The sequence below is a fragment of the Tenrec ecaudatus genome, chromosome 16 (genome assembly GCF_050624435.1).
Source record: "Tenrec ecaudatus isolate mTenEca1 chromosome 16, mTenEca1.hap1, whole genome shotgun sequence".
NCBI classification, from domain to species: domain Eukaryota; kingdom Metazoa; phylum Chordata; class Mammalia; order Afrosoricida; family Tenrecidae; genus Tenrec; species Tenrec ecaudatus.
The window spans coordinates 67,760,061-67,779,327 of NC_134545.1; the positions used below are offsets into that span (position 1 = coordinate 67,760,061).

At 36.6% G+C, this 19,267-nt stretch overlaps 1 protein-coding gene across 17 annotated transcripts in view; it reads left to right on the forward strand.

The window, feature by feature from the left end:
- The first annotated feature begins 3,205 nt into the window (after positions 1-3,205).
- Positions 3,206-19,267, forward strand: part of PCDH15 (protocadherin related 15) — an 819,982-nt gene continuing 803,920 nt past the window's right edge. For all 17 annotated transcript variants that reach the window (XM_075535092.1, XM_075535093.1, XM_075535090.1 and 14 more), the window contains exon 1: positions 3,206-3,296. In XM_075535092.1, the coding sequence (XP_075391207.1) occupies positions 3,206-3,296 (91 nt within the window). The remainder of the gene's footprint in view (positions 3,297-19,267) is intronic.

Here is a 19,267-nt window from a genome sequence, read left to right on the forward strand (position 1 = left end):
TTGATGAATTCAACATTGTGACCTTTCAGGTAACTCATCCTGAGTGCTGTTAAATGAAGCCATATTTGTGGAGTGAAAATTGAAAGATAGTAGCATCATTTATAAAAAATTAATACTGAAAACTAAACATAAGAAGAAAGCCAAGTTGACCAATGAAAGAACATACCATAAGTTGTATTTGTTTGCTGTGCTAGTTTTCTTCTTATTATTATTATTTACTGAGATACTGTTTTTCCTCTCTCCTTGCCATGTAAGATTGCAATGTTTGCTTTTAAAAACCTTAAAATTCCATTGATGTGTTTGTGTGCCCTTCAAAATCACTTAATTGGGACCTAATACAGATCTAATGTCATTCCGTAGTTCAACCACAGCAAGCAGTATTGTACAATTGCTATCACAACCTGCTTCAGAACATTTTGCTCCTTCTTGAGCTCCTTGATGTCTGTGCCCCTTTACAATCTTCTCTCCCACTGTATGCTCCCCCCACACCCTCCAAACTTATTGTAGCTACAAGTTCATCTGTCCTGGGTTTCATACACCAAAAAACAGAAAAAAAATTCTAAAAACTCAAGAGGGCTACCCACAATGACAAAATAAATCAGAGCTAAATCTCAGTATGAGAGAGAGAGAAAGAGAGAGAGAGAGAGAGAGAGAGACCAGATAAGGCCCAAGTATCAGAAGAGGGATCTAATGACAGGTTTTAACAGTTCAATAGGTTTATCATTTTGATCTCCTATGGTCATTTCTCCGATACTCTCTGTTTGGCAATCAGTTTATTTCCATCCCTCCATTACAGATTGATTTTTAGAAGGCAAGGAAATAAAGCTTTGAAGCCATCCTTTTAAATCTTAGCAAGCTTATACTCCATTTGAAGAAAGGAATGGATTATCTATCCAAAGGTACATGGAAGCAATGCAGTTGACTGCTCAGCCTCCCCTTTTCCTAAAGCCTGCTGAGCCACAAAGTGCACTTGAAAATATTGAAGTCCTTTACTGCAAGGCAATGAGCTGCGGTTCCAATCTGACAATCTTTGCTCATTTGAGCATCTAAAGCATGCTTGTTCTGGTTGGGGTACTGTAAGTATTTGGGCAGAAAGATTCCATTCATTTGTATAACCCTCAAACTAATCATATGAGGTAGGTGGTAGTTTTTTCTTCTTTCTAGTGATTAGAAAATAAGATCCTTGCTAGTTAAATGACTTTACAAAAATCAAATTTTCTAAAAGTCATTGTGTTACACTTGGTTGACTAGGGAAATCCAGAGACACTCATATATGTATGAGAGAGCTTTATATCAGAGCAATTTTATATTGAGAAAACATCCCAGGCCATTCTAGAACAAGTGTGTAAGTCCGATATTAGCCCACCAGTTCAATACTAGTCCATAAATCCTTCTTCAGACTTATGCTGCACATACAATGATGCAGAATGCAGGAAGGTCAGAGGCCAGTGGGTGGAAAGTCTTGTGGATCCAGTGGCAGTGGAAGCATCTCAGCGCTGGTGCAGATCTCCACGCGGCTCTTCCAGCTCTCCAAGTGTGACTCTTCAACAGGAAAGTGAAGCAGAGAAAGAGAAAGCCTGAGGCCTGCCTCCAGGGAGAAAGAGAGGAGGTTCCCAGAATCCTCCTGAGAAGGCCATGCCCTTAAGGCACCTCATCAGGCTGTGACTGATTGACAGGCTAGATTCCACACCTTCCCTTTTCTACCCACTTAGCATGAAACTAGGTAGCTATCATAGTCATATAAGCAGCAAAGTGAGGAGTCTGAGTTATAAATAAATAAGTAAATAAATAATCATCATATCCTTATTTACTGCTCTATGATCTCACTTGAGTAGGTCAGCTTTATATTTCCTGTAGGCAAATCCAGATTCTGATGGTCTCTTGGCATCTATCACTCTTTTCTTGGCTCTCTGCCTATAAACACTTTACCAATTAGGATGATATGTTAGGGGCAGGTAAAAAGAAGATTCTATCCCTTCTTGGATAAGGTAATAAAAGAATAACTTCCACTTAAAAAGTATATGTTTTCTAGAACAAGCATGTTTGAAATTCAAGGATCATGAATCTGTGAATAAAATACTTTTTGAGTTTACAGTGTTTTTATTTTAAGGAATTATTTTAAGGAAAGTATATCAACTTATATGTGCTACCCAGGTGCCCTGGTTGCGTGGTTGGTTACATGTTGAGCCGCTAATACCCTGGTTGGCAGTTCGAGATCACCAGCCCCACTGTGAGAGAATGATGTGGTTTGTACTTCTGTAAAGATGTAGTCTCAGAAACCCACAAAGGAAAGGGTGTTCTCCCGTGCCTTACACGGTCACTATGATGGCATTGAGGGTTTTTTGTGTGTGTCTTCTGTAGAAATTTTAGTTTTAAAACCCAAGATAGACAACACTTGTTTTCCTCCCTTTACTATTAAATTTAATAATCAAAGGGATTTTGAGCAATTCTTTGTAAATAATTTCTTTAACTTACAATGAAAGTAAGCACACCAATTTTTTCATAAAGGCTCTTTGGTCTGCTCCCTGACTACTGATGTCTCAATATGCAGTATTTTTACCTGCTGGGAGATAAAAAATAAAGAAATAAAAATGAATGAAATTCAAATAAAATTCATCCACATCTTTGAAAGACAAATGCAATTATAAAAAGATGATTTATTATTGTTTTAACTTGACTTAGGTAAGTCTGTCTCTTATCACTCTACATGAAGAGAATTAGCATTTAAATTGTAAGTCTTTCTACTTAGTATAAGACAAATTTCCATTTAATTCTCTTGTGGAATATTAACAATTAGTTTAGCAGCTTACATTATTGTAGCACAATGTATACTTTGTAAGTGAATTTTGCTATAGGTGATGTAATTTTATTAACACTGATTAACATTTGATTTATAATTTTCAAGAGAATGGGGTACTTATCAATTTCTTAACTCCTCGACCTACTTGCTTGAAAAATGAATAACAGAAAAGATGCCTTTCCTTAGCTATCATGTCTCTACATGTTCAAGTTGATAAAATGTTCCAGTACATTAAACACGTGTTACTTAGTTAATGGATAGCGTGGCACAGATAATTAACTATGAACTCATTAGGATTTTCTTTCCTGTGACAGTTGTATTTACCTACAGCAGATTAATGAATATGTCGTCTTCCCTTTTCTTTTCTCTTGTTTCAGATTAGCCCCGAGTGGAATTTGACAGAAGATGCTACAGCATTTTTATCTCTGGAAATGTTTGGCTTCAGGGATTATCCTTGGCTCTTTCTTCACCGTCTGCTTGGGCCAGCACGATGATGGTAAGGGGGTTTTATTCTGAATTTGGGCTTGAACTAAGATTCCCATTATTAAATAGAAAATGCAACACAAGCTGGAAATGAATAATGGTGAATTGTAGTTCACTTTACCAGTTATAGCTCTATACAATAATTTGCGTTGGTGAAAATAATTTCACAAAATTATCATCAGTAGCAAAAAAGGTTAATTTTATAAAAATGCCAATGAGGCTCTTTGTGTCTTAGTGAGGATTCCAGCCCCGTGGGCAATTTGATACAAGGTTTACCATGGAATGCCCGATGTCTTCGGGAAAAACGAAGTTCCCTCGATGAAATTTTGAAAGACACAAGCAAACTCTCAAATAAACCTTAGCAACACAAACTGCCCTGAAGTACATGAAAAGATGCCTCAAGAGATCAAAACACTAAAGGATTTTATTATTGTCACTTGACTTGGGCATTACATTATTTCTGTTTTTATTTCATTTGGAAACTTTGAAAAACAAAATGCAAAAGCCTGGACATTAGAGGTCTCATATCATCTATAATAGTAAGTTGGTTAATTTGGAAAGATATTAGTTGTCATGCTCCTTAGGCACTATTCTACACAGTATGTCTTCAGTGGTCCAGATGGGCCTGTTTTAGGTATTTCAGTATTCGGGTCGCCTTTTATTTAATTTCAAATCACCTAATGAGACTTAGAAGATACAGCGTATTCTTACTTGAACACGAATCATAACAACAAGGCAAAGTCCTCATCTCTAGAATTACTTTTCAAGAAAATGGATATTTCTTTAAAATATCTTTTTTTAAATGTGCTCCATATTTAAGGTATGGAGTGGGGGGGGGGGGGAAGCAGTGCTTCACCTTACTTTGTTGCCTTGTTATCTGGTTGCTAGCACTTCAGGCCGGTGGGAGTAAAATTTTCTTTTGTGCTTTGCTTGGCAAAAATGATTGAACTGAAGATATATGAGTTCATTTGATTTGACCCCAAACAGTATGAAGTTCTGTGTATATTAGGAGATTCTCAATTCTCAATAGTTAGGAAGATATGTCCCTTGGGGGAATTTCAGAATAATTCACAATAATAACTGTTTTCCTAAAGTCAACAGCCTAGTCCCCAGAATGGTCCTGCTAATTAGCTCAAGGTTTACTTCTTGTGTGTCTGAATTTAATGTGAATACTTATGCTATTTATGAAAATTGTGAATCTCCAGTCTAAAAGTAAAGAAACCTGAAATGATAAATAAATATCTGCTCCTGTGAAGCAAAAACAAAGAAGGCAAAGAAAAAAAATTGATGTTGAAAACAACATGACTTTACACTATGGGAACGGAGTTTAAGTTATGGAGCAGGAGGAGATGACAAAACAGTGGATTGGTATTTCTTTATGCCACAAGACATCCTTTTTTTAGTAGTGTGGACTGTGAGGAAGCATTGGTTTTTAATATTCACACTGAAAATGTAAACATTCCCTGTCATTCCTCACATTCGACATTCACAACCCTGCCCTTTCCAGCAACATCATGTATCAGAGTAAATCTCTACCAGGTGAACCTGTCCTGTTGCAGGTTGACTTCCTGAATAAGCCACTACAGCAGCTGGTCCTTCATAATGAACTCACATGCCTGTAAGAGTACAGTGAGGTTAGGGATGCAGGCTGCTTTCTGAAGCGCAGTGGAACCGCACACCAGTCAAGTGATTGTGGACAATACACCCACGCCCTAAAATACTGTAGTCAAGGGCGAGTCCCCCTACAACCTCAATTAGGAAGCCTTCTGAGCCATCTCTTTCTGGAAGTGATTGAATTTGTAGATATAATTTTAAAAATAGGGCATGCCATACATAAACTAAGGTTTTATATAATGCTATATGGAGATTTCATCATTTCAAAATGCTCATGAGCATGTTTCTTTCATATCTGAAGCATCTGAGTGGCCCCGTTTCCTAGATCTCTTCCACATCCATACTTCTTTTTAGGATGGTCCAATCAGAAACCCTTTGACATTTGTACTCAGTTGTTCAGTTATATCTGACTTAAAAATTATTTTCGAAGTTGACTTTTTTCAACGTGATAATTAATAGCCCATAATATGTAAGATGTAAAGAGGACATGAAAAATATGAATAACATGAAATAAGAATAACTGAGATGTGTAATATGAATTTTAAGGCAATTTATAGATCCAAACATTATGGCCTTGTAGCAATGTGGTTAAACAGAAGAAAGTAATATTGATGTACATGAGCATAGATGAAAGATGTGAGATAAAAAATAAATATGGTACTTTGTCATAGATAACTAACTGAAGTCAGAGAAATAATAATAAATGAATAATAACGGAGAAAAATATTTTAGCATTATTCACATAAAATTCTATGTTGTGTATCATAGCAAGGAAAAGTAAACTTCTAGACTTTTCATTGAGAACTCCTCCATAAACTTCTCTGTGCATTTTCTTAGTCATAAGAAGGTAGAGGGAAATGGAAGATACATTTTGTTGAATATTCTTTCTGCAATGAAATATCTGCATGGGAGAAAGATGTGGCATTTCATCCTGTGATGAAATTATGGCTTTGTTGGTGGTTTGAGGTTGTAAATATATATGTTTTAAATATTTATACATACACATACATATATAATACATACATACACATACATATATGCATATGAACTTATAAACGTTCATGGAAAATTTATTATTTTTTAATTCCTTTTTTCATGCATTTAGGAAGTTTAAACATACACACATGCCCACATACATATACATACACACACCTGCACAAGTTACTGTTATAGACCATCCATCCAATTCCTGCTCAGCAGTCATATATATACCACAATGATACACTGTCTGGTCCTAGACCAGTCTCACAAATTTTGTTATGCTTGTTCACTTATTGAAATTGCTGTGTCAATACGACTCATTGAGAGTCTCCATCCTGTTGTTGTTGGGTTTTCTTTACCCTCTACTTTACCAGGTGTTTGTCAGATGAAATCTCACCACCTTCCCTTCTCAGGAGCATCTGGCTGTAATTCCAAGGCCCCATCACTCACCGGCATCCACCGCTCTCTGCTCTGCTTTAGGCTTTGCCCAGCTTTCACATGCACAGGGCAATTGAAAACACTTGGGCTTCGGCCAGGGCACCTTAGTCCTCCAAGTGACGTCTTTGCTCTTTAAAGTGGCCCTTTGCTGCAGATTTGCCCACAACATTAGGGTTAGTTTTTTTTTTTTTAATTTCTTGGCTATGCCTGTATAGGTATTGCTTGTGGAACAAGGTAAAATCTTCACAACTTCCATCATTTCTCTGCTTACCCTGATGTTGATTATTGGTTCAACTGTAGGAAATGAATACAAATGTTCGGCAGCTAAAAGAGAAGTTTGTATAGTACACAACCCAAACAATTATCATAAATGACACAGTGAATACAGAGACAAATCACTATAATTTCTGAAGCTTATTTTCCTGATAATTATGAAAATAATAATAGCTCTCAGTAATATTTATTCAGTTTAGCACAGCACTTGATACATGAACTAAGATCAATAATACTTTTCTTTACTATTGGTCTTTGTGAGGAGTTATGGTGGCCCAGTGGTCAGGCTCTTGCCTGGGAACTAAACAAAGTTCAGTGAATACCTCCAGCCGCTGCTCAGTGGAAAGATATGGCAGTTGGATCTATAAAGATTTACAAAGTTTAAATTCGTCCTCCACATGCATATATAATAAACACTTTAGGAAAAAAATCATATTTATATTGTTCTGCTCATTTGTTTTCCTTACATCTTTTAGGTATTTTTCCTTCTGTACTTCATCACTTTTCTAGCTTTGTAGTGTTTTCTTTTATTCTGGAATGTAAAGAGTGAACTTTCAGGAGTAACTTCTTGGTTTTTCTATTTAAACTAGAATTTTGATTTTTTTCCCCTTTTTTTGAAGTCTTAAAAACTGTTGAATTAAAAAAAAACTATTGAGTTTTTCACATTGTGTAGAGTACATATTATGTACAACATTAAGAATGGCTCTATATTCATTTAAGAAATTGTATTATTTGTCTATTTGCTGTTCAGATGTTGAAGTTTTCTGTAAATTTTCAAGATTAGGCTCTTGTCCTTGATATCGCCAGCAAGACTTTCTTCCCATTCTATGGGTAATCCTTTTATTTATTGGTAAATATTTTGATGCACATTAATGTCTAATTATTTTTAAATAAATAAAATAAGGGGGAAATAATGAGATGACAACAAAGAACATTGTTGTTTTCAATGCTGACCACAATACCATTTTCCTGAACAATTTGAAGTTCGTTCTCTGATGAAAGTATGGTTTTGTTCTTGTGTGGGTGTGAGTGTGTGTTAGTCTGGGTAGACTAGAGAAACAAATCCACAAAAACTCATATGTATATAAGAGTTTTATATAAAGGGTAAATATACATTAAGCATCCCATCCCAGTCTAGTCCAAGCCAATAGATTTGACATTATCCCTTATGTCTGACACTGTTCCGCAAAGTCCTCCTCCATCTCACAAAACACATGCAACGATGCCGACTGCAGGAGGAAAGCTTAATCAGTGAATGTGTAAGTATCTCAGCGCTGGCAGAGGTCTCCACACAGGTGCTCCTGCACCGAGGGCTGCATCGGGGTAGGTCCATCTCCTCAGGGATGTCTTGCAGGAAGTGAGCTGTGCCAGCTGAGGCAGACAACTAGCTAAGGCAGCCACACCCTGGTCCTACCATCAGAGAATAAGAGACCTGAGAACTATAGAGGTGAGGCTCACTGAGCCATTTATCTCTCCGCCCTTCAATTAATCCCACATGTGTTTATTGGCCAGGTTTGCACAGTAAATCTTAACTGTCACAGGAGGTTATGCTCATAATTGTATTTCTTTCTCTCCTAAAAGTGAATAATCCTTTTAATAATTTTATTCTCAAAATTGATTCTATTTTCAATTAAAGGTTTGGAAACATTTTTCTTTTATTAGTTTAGCACAATTTCCAAATGAACATTTTTTAATTATAAATTGTGCTTCTTCTTTAAACTCAGACCATTTGGTTAGTATACTTGTTTCAATAACTTTGATATACTTATAGACTCTCTTAGATCCCATCCCAAAGGACAGAGAGCAAAATTAGGAAGCGCGACAGAGACAGAAAGTTATATCCAATTTAGAACTGTTAGCTATTGATATTTCAGATACTCTTATTTGCCTTGTTGAAACTGTAGCCATAAAAACTCACGTGTCTACATTAACTTAAGAGGCAAAGCAATACAGAAAAGAAAGCAATGATGACTTAGGTAAAGTAGATGATTCCCTTTGTGGCTTTAACTTGTTTTTTCTAACTGCTGGAAATTAAATGTTGACTTTCTGACAGGCAAAAGGCAAAATACACCTTAAATGTCCTCAATGGAAATCGAAATTGAGGTGGAAAAATATCTTCCTTGACCATCAGTGATTCATACAGCTAATATCAGAATGTCTGCTTCTGTGTTGAATCGTTTTCTCTTAAATCTGTGTGCCTGTTACCACCAAGCCCCTTAAGCTCTGCAATTTGGTCTTTCTCACAACTACAGAAAGTGAAACCACCAGGGCCTGTAATGACTGCTTTTCTAGGACAAATCCTATAATTTTCTAGTATTTCAGCAAATAATTGTATTGATCTGTTTTTCTATAACTTTCACAGAAATTTTTTGTGCTATTTTTTGACTGTATGTATCTCAGATTCAGATTTTGATTTCTTGGGGAGTGTTGCATTTTTGTTCTCTATGTTTGAACTTGTTCAACCTGCTTATATTTTCATCACAAGCTACATTCTACAATAAGCAAAGTTGGAAGGTTGTGAGCTTTAAACAAGATCTCCTTGAGGAAATAAAATGCTTCCTGTATCTTTTTTCTAATTTCCCTTACACAGTATATTCTCTAACGCATATCTACTGCACATCAAATCATTTTTTCTGTCTTCTGTACTTGCTAGTGTCCATAGAACATCTCTTTAGTTAACAGCTTATGTATGCCAAGATTTGTGACATATATTAGGGAGAAATATTGACGGTACCTGTATTTAAGTATAATAATGATACAATATAATATGCACAATCATAGAATGATGTAGAGTGTATATGTCTTGGGGAAGTATAAATAGGAAAAAATGGGAATTTCTAGTAGATAATACTGTAAGAAAATGATACTTTCAGAAAGCCTGCTCAGAAATTGAGGGTGTTCTGATTTTAGATTTACAGATGCCTCTGTGAAACATTGAACATCTGTAATATGAGCTAAATCAGGAACAGTTAACTATTAATATATTACTAATAATAGCACAGTGTTAACAATTATGATCACCCCTCACTTTAAAAGTTTTAGAATGCCAGAAGTCGTTGCTTAATTTTTGTGACTGGGTTTAGCAGTCCTCACCAGTCAAGCTACTCTGACATCCATTCTTTTGAGAAATTACCTGGTGGGGCAGTTAGGAGCGCACACCTCAGAATCAGACTTTCCGAATCGAAACCTTGGTTGCACAGGTCTGTAGATGTACCCGTGGTAAGTTATTGAATAGATCTTTGCTTAAATGTCCTCCTCTGTGCAAGTTGACCTGCTGTGCTGTACTGGTGTCAGGTGCCGCTGAGTCAGTGCTGATGCAGAGCATCCCTGGGTATAACAGAACAACATATTGCTACGTCTTGTGCATTCTCACAATTGTGAAGTTTGAGGCCACTGTTACACCCCTGTACTAGTCCATTTCCTGAGGGTCTTCCTTGCTTTTCCTTCCCATCTACTGCACCTAGTACGGTGGCCTTTTCCAGGGACTGGTCCCTCCTGAAAACATTTCCAAATTATATTTAGTACACAGATACTAGGAGAACTTAATGCATAGATTTATGGTAGGATTAATTCATTTAATATAAAAGAATAACAACTGTAGCCTTGAGTATTCTGCCAGTGGTATTCTCCATCATCACCAACATCATCAGCATAATCCTCATCCCAGTGCTTCCCTGAGCTAGATGACCCTCAGTATGGGAGTGTCTCTATGTTCATTTATGCAACCAAAAAAAGTTATTTAATGTCCCAAACACCTACATCCTCATCTGTGAAGTGGCAATGTTGATGTTACCTTTCTTATGGGGTTATTGGGAGTTCAATGATACAAGTACATAATGCAAATAAGCTATCACCTGATCTATTTAAAGAGTGAAAATATAGTGCTTATGATGCATATAATGTATTTGCATGTGCAAATATACACATTGTTACTGGGCTTTCACACCCATTGGCACTTCATTAATTCTGGCTCGTAATGAACCTGGTGAGATTGAACTGCTCCTTAGAATTTCCAAGTCTGCACACTTTACTGGAGCAAACGTTCTGTCTTTCACATGTGGAGCAGTAGGGGGATTTGAACTAATAGCTTTGTGGTTAGTAGCCTAACAACTGACCCACTATGCCACCAGGGCACCTATTATTAGTGTCCGGGGGAATATAGCAACAATAGTCCGAATATAAGAAGGTGACATTTGCAAAAGGCATTTTGTTTGTATTATTAATAAAATAAAGATGTTTGCTAAGGGAGCAGAAAAAAATAGATTAATATTTTTCAGACATGGAATTGAAATATTAATTAGGAGCATAATGGAAGCCTAAAGTATGGTCTGGAACCATATACAGATTAGCGATCGATCCTGTTGGATGCTCACTGGATGTTTGGCTTCACTCCTCTGATCCCGCAGAGTTCCAGGCGGCGGCTGGTTTCAGAGCTGCCTGCTAAGGCTGCAGCTCCTCCAGGTGCTCTTGATTTGATTCCTTTAGCTCAGACATGTCGAAGGGCTGGATGCGCAGGTGAAAACATCCTAGTGACTCCAATTGAGCAGGATAGTGCCTAAGAAAAAGGCAGAAGACAAGCGTAGAAATCAGATGCACAAAATGTGGGCAAAGGGGAGAGAAAGTAGCTTCCTAAGAGCAGCAGGTAGGGAGGGCAACAATGGGGAAAGGTAGCCGGAGAAGCATCTCAAAGGACAGTAAAGTATGGAATACTTGGAAACTCAGATAAACTGAAAAAATAGACATGCTTTTGGATTCCTCTCGGTAATTTTCTTCAAGTATAAATTTTCCTTTGATAATATTGACATTGTCTTAATCCTAGGTTGGTCAAGGTCTATTGTAATTAGATATCTTGAACACTGGGACTATGAAGGCAGGGACTCTTATCTTTTAGTTAGTGAAGTTTTATAACTTAGTTCATGTTTTTGCTCATAATAAATTTGTGGAGTAAATAAATAAGTGAAAAGCTAAGCACTTTATCATTCTAAAATTGTTAGAATCAGTAATAATAAGTATTCAATTTGTTCAGCTGCATTTTCTGGACTTTAGCTATGAAGCAGGATCATGCAGTTTACATTGGCCAATGAATGTGATATGAAGTGATGTAGCACTGCTGGGCTGGTGCAGAAAGGAAGCCATGTACAATTGTTCGGTCTCTCTCTTTTAGCGAAATTACAATTGTACCTTCCTTACAATGACTAATCTATGAACTCATTTTACTGCAGCCACTAAGTCAATTCATATCATTCCTCAATTTCAGTGATCTTTTGATATTTTAAGCAAAATATCCGTCTCCAGAAACTAGTTCCTCCTGAAAACATGTCCAGAGAATATGAAATAACGCTTTGCCTTCCTCTCTTCTAAGGAGCATATGACTGGACTTTTTTCCCCCAGACATATTTGTTTTTTCTTCTGGTAGTCAACTATATATCCCACATTCTTTACAAACACCGTAATTCAAAGGCATCTAAGATTTTCAAGTTTTCCTTTCCATTATTTAACTTTCACATACATATTGACCATTGGAATAATGTGGCTTGGATCAGGTGCACTGTATTCCTCAAAAGGGCATCTTTATTCTTTAGAGGTCTTTTGCATTCTATAAGTCTTTTGATTTCTTGACCGCTGCTTCTATGAGGATTAGCTGTGTATTTCTAGAAAAGGCAATACATGAGGACTTCCACCTTGTCTCCATTGATCATGATGTTTGTTATTGTCCGCGGGTGAGATCTTTTGTTTCTTCTATGTTGAGATGCAATCCATACTGAAAGCTGCAGTCACTGATCTTCAACGTAAGTCCTTCAACTCTCTCTGCCTTCAGCAGGTAAGGTTGTGTCAGTGGCTAATGATGATTGCTAATGAGTCTTCCTCCAATATTCATGCCAGTATCGTCTATTATAGTCCGTATTCTCAAATTATTTGCTCAATACACAGACTGCATAATTATATTGAAAAGATAAAACCCCCACATACATTTTTTTAAAGTTGAATCAATATCTCCTTATTCTGTTGCAAAAACTGCCTCATTGTGTGCATAGAGTTTCCTTGGGTGCACATCAAATCTTTAATTACCATTATTTCTAATATTATCCATTCATAGCAAGTTATGGTTTACCAGTCAAATCTTTTTGCATTATAAAATAGAAAACAGGTAAGGTTCATCTGAGGTCAGCAAAGCCTTCCCTCATTCTATACCCTGTTCCGAATCTGGCTTGACTTTTTGGCAATTTATGGTAGTGCTGCAACTTTTTAAAAATTTTGTCAATTGTTTTCAGTAAAATTTTACTTACATTTGATATTAATTATATTATTTGTTAACCGTAACATTCTATTGGGTCACCTTTCTTTGAAATTGTCACAGATATAGATCTTTTGCATTTGGTCGGCCAGGTATCTATAGTCCAATTTTCTTGGCATAAATGAATGTGTGCTTCGAGCATGGTGTCTGTTTGTTGTAACACTTAAAGTGGTACTCTCCCTATTTCAGGAGGGTTTTCTTCACTAACACGCTCTGTGCAGCATGTGCGTCTGTCTTGGTTCATTGATCATGGGTTCTTGATTATAGGCTATACCTTGTATGGGTTGCATGTCTATTAATAATTTTTGCTACCTTGACCCTGCATCCAGCTCATCTTCTTTTGATGATTCCTGCATAATTCCGCAATTTCCCCTATGTTGTGTTCAGTTTTCACGTAGAGATTGAGTTTTTATTCAGTTTGTTCAGTTGGAGACATGTTGAACCTGTTCTTTACTTTTGGTTTTCTAACTCTACGTCTTTAAACAATTTATTGTAATATTTTGGCTTTTCAAGTTGCCTTTAGAAATTTTTTTGTTCATATCATGTATTTCATAATTTCTAATAGTAAAAGTTTCAGCTTCTCTTGTAAAATTCATTTTAACATTTATTTTTTGTTTTTCTAATGAACTTTTGCTTTCTTTATAGATTATATTTTTAATGTCATTCTAGAACTCTTCTGGCCTGTGGTTATTAATATTCAATATTACAAAGATAAATATTTAATACCACCATTGTTATAAGGAAAAAAATAATAAATGTGATACATGTACCAATATAATTAACTTGGATGGCTACAAAGAGGCTAAGAATGATGTGGAAACAGGGAGAGGGAAGGCATGGGGGCAGAGGGGACAGAACATGGAGGGTTCAGCACAAATAAATAAATAAAGCTTCATGGTGGGGTGGTGGCTCTCCAGTTTTCTCACCTCTTAGATCTAAATATTTGTCTGAGCGGCAAACAATGGAGGAAAACTAAAACGAAAGTGAACTTGAAGCCCCCATACAAGTTCACTTCAAACAAACAATAAAAAAAGATAGTTTCTCTATCAAGGTAGATGTATGCAAGGTAAGATTTTGGCACTTGTGGACTTGTTTACATTATTTTTCGATTTCAACTTGGACTTCCATAGGTCCCTATCCTTACTCTGGCTGATGACATTGAGCTTTACCATTTACAACCTTCCATAATTATCAGTGCATCTTGATTGCATGCTTCATCAATTTCAGGTGGCAAATGTTGGGTTTTACTTGTTGTTAGGTGCCATTGAGTCAGTTCTGACTCGTAGAGCCCCTGGTACAGCAGGAGAATATATGGCCCCGTCCAGCACCATGCTCACTGTTGTTACGTTTGAGCCATCGTTGTAGCCATTATATCAGTACATCTTGTTGAGGATCTTTCTGTTTTTCACTGCCCTCTACCTTACAAAACATGATGCCCTTGGTCTCTCTGGATAACATGTCCAAAGTAGTTGAGACCATCATCTCAAGGTCTCTTCATTCATTATGGTTGTACTTCTTCTAAGACATGTTCATGTATTCTCTTGGAAATCCATGGTACTTTCCGTATTCTTTGCCTGTTCTATTATTCAAATGCATTGATTATTATACAATCTTCCTTATTCATTGTCATACGAGGCAAATGGAAATACCATAGCTCAGGTCAGACACATTTTAGTCCTAGAGGGACCTTCCTTGCTTTTAACAATTCTAAAGCAATCTTGTGCAGATTTAACTGATGCAATGCTTCCTCTGATCTCTTCACTGCTGCTTCTGTGAGCTTTGATTGTGGAGCCAAACAAGACACAATCTGTGACAATTTTCAACATTTTACATTTGTCTTAATGTTAACCATTGGTCCAATTGTGAGGATTTGGTTCTTCCTTACATTGAGTAGTTAAATTGGCTGCAACTCTTGATCTCCATTAATAAGTACTTGAGGTGCTCCTAACTTTCATCAAGCAAGGTTGTGTCATTTGCATATCACAGATTGTTAATAAGCCCTCCTCCAGTGTTTGTGCCATATTTTCTTCATACAATCCAGCTTCTCTGCTTACAGATCCACTTACAGATTGACTAAGTATGGTGAGAGGATACAACCCACACACACATCTTTTCTGATTTGAAACCACATGGCACTCTTTATTCTGTTCATGCACCTACTGTTTAATCCATGTACAGTTTCTGCATATGCACAATTAAGTGCTCTGGAATTCCAATTATTCTCAAATCTATTGATGGTTTGTTATAATCCATACAGTTCAAGGCTATTCATTGTCAATAAAACACAAGTAAACATTTTTTATAGTATTCTCTACTATCAGCCAAGATCCATCTGACATCAGCAAAGATATCCCTTGTTCCACATCCTCTCTGAACCTGGCCTGAACTTCTAAAAGTTTATGGCCAATGTACTGCTACAAACTTTTTTTTGGATGATTATAAGCAAAAATTTATTTGGGACTGATATGAATTATATTGTTGTATAGTTTCAGAATTCTATTGGGTCACATTTCTTCAGAATGGGTACAAATATTGATCTCCTCCTGTCAGTTGGTCAACAAGCTGGTTTTTAATTTCTTGGTGTATATGAGTGAGGCTTCCAATGCTTCATCAACTTGAATTTTTTCTCTCTCTCTCTTTTGCTAAAGCTTTCAAAGCAGTTTAGCCTCTTCCTTCAGGGGTCTTGTTTATATAATGTCTCTTGAATGATTCAAAGTCAACTAGTTCCTTTGGTACAATGACTCTTTTGGTACAAAAGAAAGTGTATTATTTCCACTTTCTTTTGATGTTTTCAGCATCATTCAATATCTTTCAATATTGCAACTTGAACCTTGAATTTTTTTCTTGAGTGCCTCAGTATAAGACATGATAAATGTGTTATCCTTTTTGTTTTCTGACTCTAGATCTTTAACTAGATCTAACTCCAGAGCTTCCCTTTGAAATTTTCTATCCAACTATTTGATGTTGTCATTTCTTTCCTCTGCTTTAGCTACTCTATTATTGAGAGGAATTTCAGAATCTCTTTGGAAATCCACTTGGACCTTTTCTGTCTTTTGGTCTTTTTAATATATTGTATCTTGAGTGATGTTCTTGATGTCCTCCCACAGCTCATCAGGTCTTCTGTCATTACTGTCCAATGCATCAATTCTGTTTTTCAGATGTTCTCAAAATCCTTGAGGGGATGTCTGAAGGTCATCTCTTGGTACTTGTAGACTTATTTTAATTTTCCTCAACTTCAACTTGCACTTACTTCTGAGAAATTAATGATCAGTTCTATAGGCAACCTCTAGCCATGTTTAAGCTGCTAATATTGAGCTTTTCCATCATCTCTTTTCACCGATGTAGTCAATTTGATTTCAGTGGATTCAGTTTAGAGCAAACCATGTGTATAGTCTCTGTTTGTGTTGTAAAACGGTATTTGTGGTGAACAAGTCATTGGTCTTGCATAATTCTATCATGCCTTCTCCAGCTTTGATTATATCAGCAAAACCATATCGTCCAAATACTGTTTCTTCCTCCTTATTCCTACTTGTACACTCCAATCACTAATAATCACCAGTGCATCCTGATTGCATGTTTGATCATTTTCCAACTAAAGTTCTTGGTATAATCCTTCAATTTCTTCATCAGTAACTTGAGTGGTTGGTGAATAAATTTGGATAACAGTTGTATTGATCAGATTTTCTTGGATAGACATAATAGTCACAGAAAGTATCATACTTCAAAAGAGGTCTTTTTTGACAATGAAGCCCAGGCCATTCTTCTTGATTACGCCATTCTCAGCATAATAAAACATGCTTTTCTGATTCGAACTGGCCAATAGCAGTGCATTCTAGATCACTAACACTAGCATATAGATCTTTATTCATTCCATTTCATTTTTGATGACTTCCAATTTTCCTTGATTCATATTTAGTGCATTCCAAGTTGTGATTATTAGCATATTTTTTGAAGCTGCTTATTCTCATTTTGAGTTGTGCCCCATTAGCAAAAGGAGGTTCCTAAGTTGACTCCTACAGGGCTGGCTGCATTTATATCATTGTGGGCCACCTGACTGGAGAAGACAGCTCTTTCTGAGACATATTTTGAGTACCTGCTGGCCTGAGAGGTTCATCTTCTGGCACTATCAATAACATTCGGCCTTCAGTATCTGACAGTGGTATGGTGCTATGAATAAGGTTTTCAGTAGCTGATTCCTTCTAAGCCGATAGCCACCACCTTCTTTGTAGTCTGGAAGCTCAACTGAAACATGTTCTTTCTGGGTGACCCTGATGGCCTTAGAAACACCAGTGGCATTGCTTCCAGCATCGCAGCAACACTAAGCCACAACAGTAGGCAAACTGGCAAGTGGTTACAAGCTAACAGACAGGTTGGTAAAATTCTTCATTGGCTCAGTAGTCTCTCCATTTGAATGATGATTATATTAACTGGTCTTCCTTACAGGCATACGGGTATTATTCTATCAAAACAGCACTATACTCAAGGACAGATCTTGAATTTTTCTTTGTGGCAATGAAGGTGATGCCATTCCTCTTCAGTTTGTCATTCTCAGGATCGTAAATAATGCATGCAATAAAGCATGGCCGATACCAATCCACTTCCGCCCACCATCTCGAAGACACCCTTCTTTATGCATTCCTTTCTCTTTAGACAACTTTCGTCTTCTCATAGTCAAGTTCTGTGACTTCCATATTCCAATGATCCATAGTTGTTTATCACTATTGGTCCTGACTTTGAATCATGCCACAAAGAAAATAAAAGGACTGAAAAACGTTGCCCATCTTTATTGTCATGGCCAACTCTATGTTTAGGAAGCAGCTCTTTCCCGTTGCTACTGCGAGTCTGCTAACCCGAGTGACTCATCGTCGTGCAGTATGTCAGATAATGACCCACTGTATTTCAGAAGATTCTTGGTGGCTCATTTTTTGGAAGTGCTCTGCCTTTATCTTCTTCCTAGTGTGGAACCTCAGCTGAAACGTATCCATTGTAGGTGAAGGTCCTGGTAGTTGAAATACAAATGGCATAGCTGTCATCTCGCAGGAGTACTCAAGCCACTGCAGCACGACAATCTGACAAAAGGATTGCACCCCAAATTCTTTAGTATACCTTTTCCTGCTGTCCCTAAAAAAGACACGACTAGTTCAACTGTAGAAAAGATCATTTCCTTCAAGTTCATCCCAGTACTTTCTCCACTAACCAGTGGGTTGAACATGAATGCAATTATAATTTCAAAACATATAGTATTTTACTATTTTTATTCATAGCTTATGGATCAAGAAATTACTAAAGCACAGAAAATTAGCTATTACACCACAGTACAACTCTGAAGGCTCAAACTAAGATCATCAGCTATGTCAGCCCTAGGGTCCACAATAGGTAAGTACGCTATGATACTGTGAGTACCTTGAGATATAAAATCTTATTCTTTCCTCTACTCAGACTGTACTCAAATCTATTCACTGACACAGATGTCTACACTATTCGTATTTTTCTAATGCTATTCTATCAAAGTTAATGCCCAGCTTCACTTTTATAGTGTAATGTCTTCTTTGTTTACTTTTGTGATAGATAATAAGTTTAAACAAACAGAAACTACTTCACTTGCTTTATTTCCCTTGGAGCCCAGAGAAGTGAATATCAGAAAATAGAATTTCAAATAGAGATTATTAAAGTAATTAAGCATGAAATTAAAAAAATAGATTGAGAGATGAAATGCATCCTACTACAATATATTGGCAAGTTGTAACCAATGGAAGTTACTGCAAAGTGAAAACAACAATTCAAAATTATTTTAGGGAGGTCTTATGATATGGTTAGGAGAATATCTATACTTATATACATATATGCACATACACATAAAGTATACAAACATGTTATACATGCTTAGCATTAATATACTGCATATATGTGTACATATATAATATGCACATATTATATATAAAGGTGCTTCAATATTTTTTTAAAATTCCATTATTTTGAATTCCATTTTTGTGTGAATATTTTGGAGCTCCATTCATTTACATATGTGTGTATAAGTGTGTGAAAAACCTTTGTAGCCAAATAAAACTTTGAATCCCCAGTGTACTCAGGTGTGTTCCCTATTTTCCTTTATCTCCTCTGATTATCATTTGCTGCTCTGGGCATTTGTTTATCATCCTGGCAGCACACACTGCAGAAGATGCTGCTGAGATCAATGGCCCAGTTATGCTACTAATCTTCCTACTCTTGGAGGATTGTATACTGCCCCTTGGGGCTGCTCAATTAGACTGCTCATTGAAGACTGTTTAGCTCATCAGAGTTTATTAAGAGTCTTTACTGAACAATTGGAATACTGATGAGACCTAGTCAACATTACAGAGATATGGAGTAAAAAGAACAATACT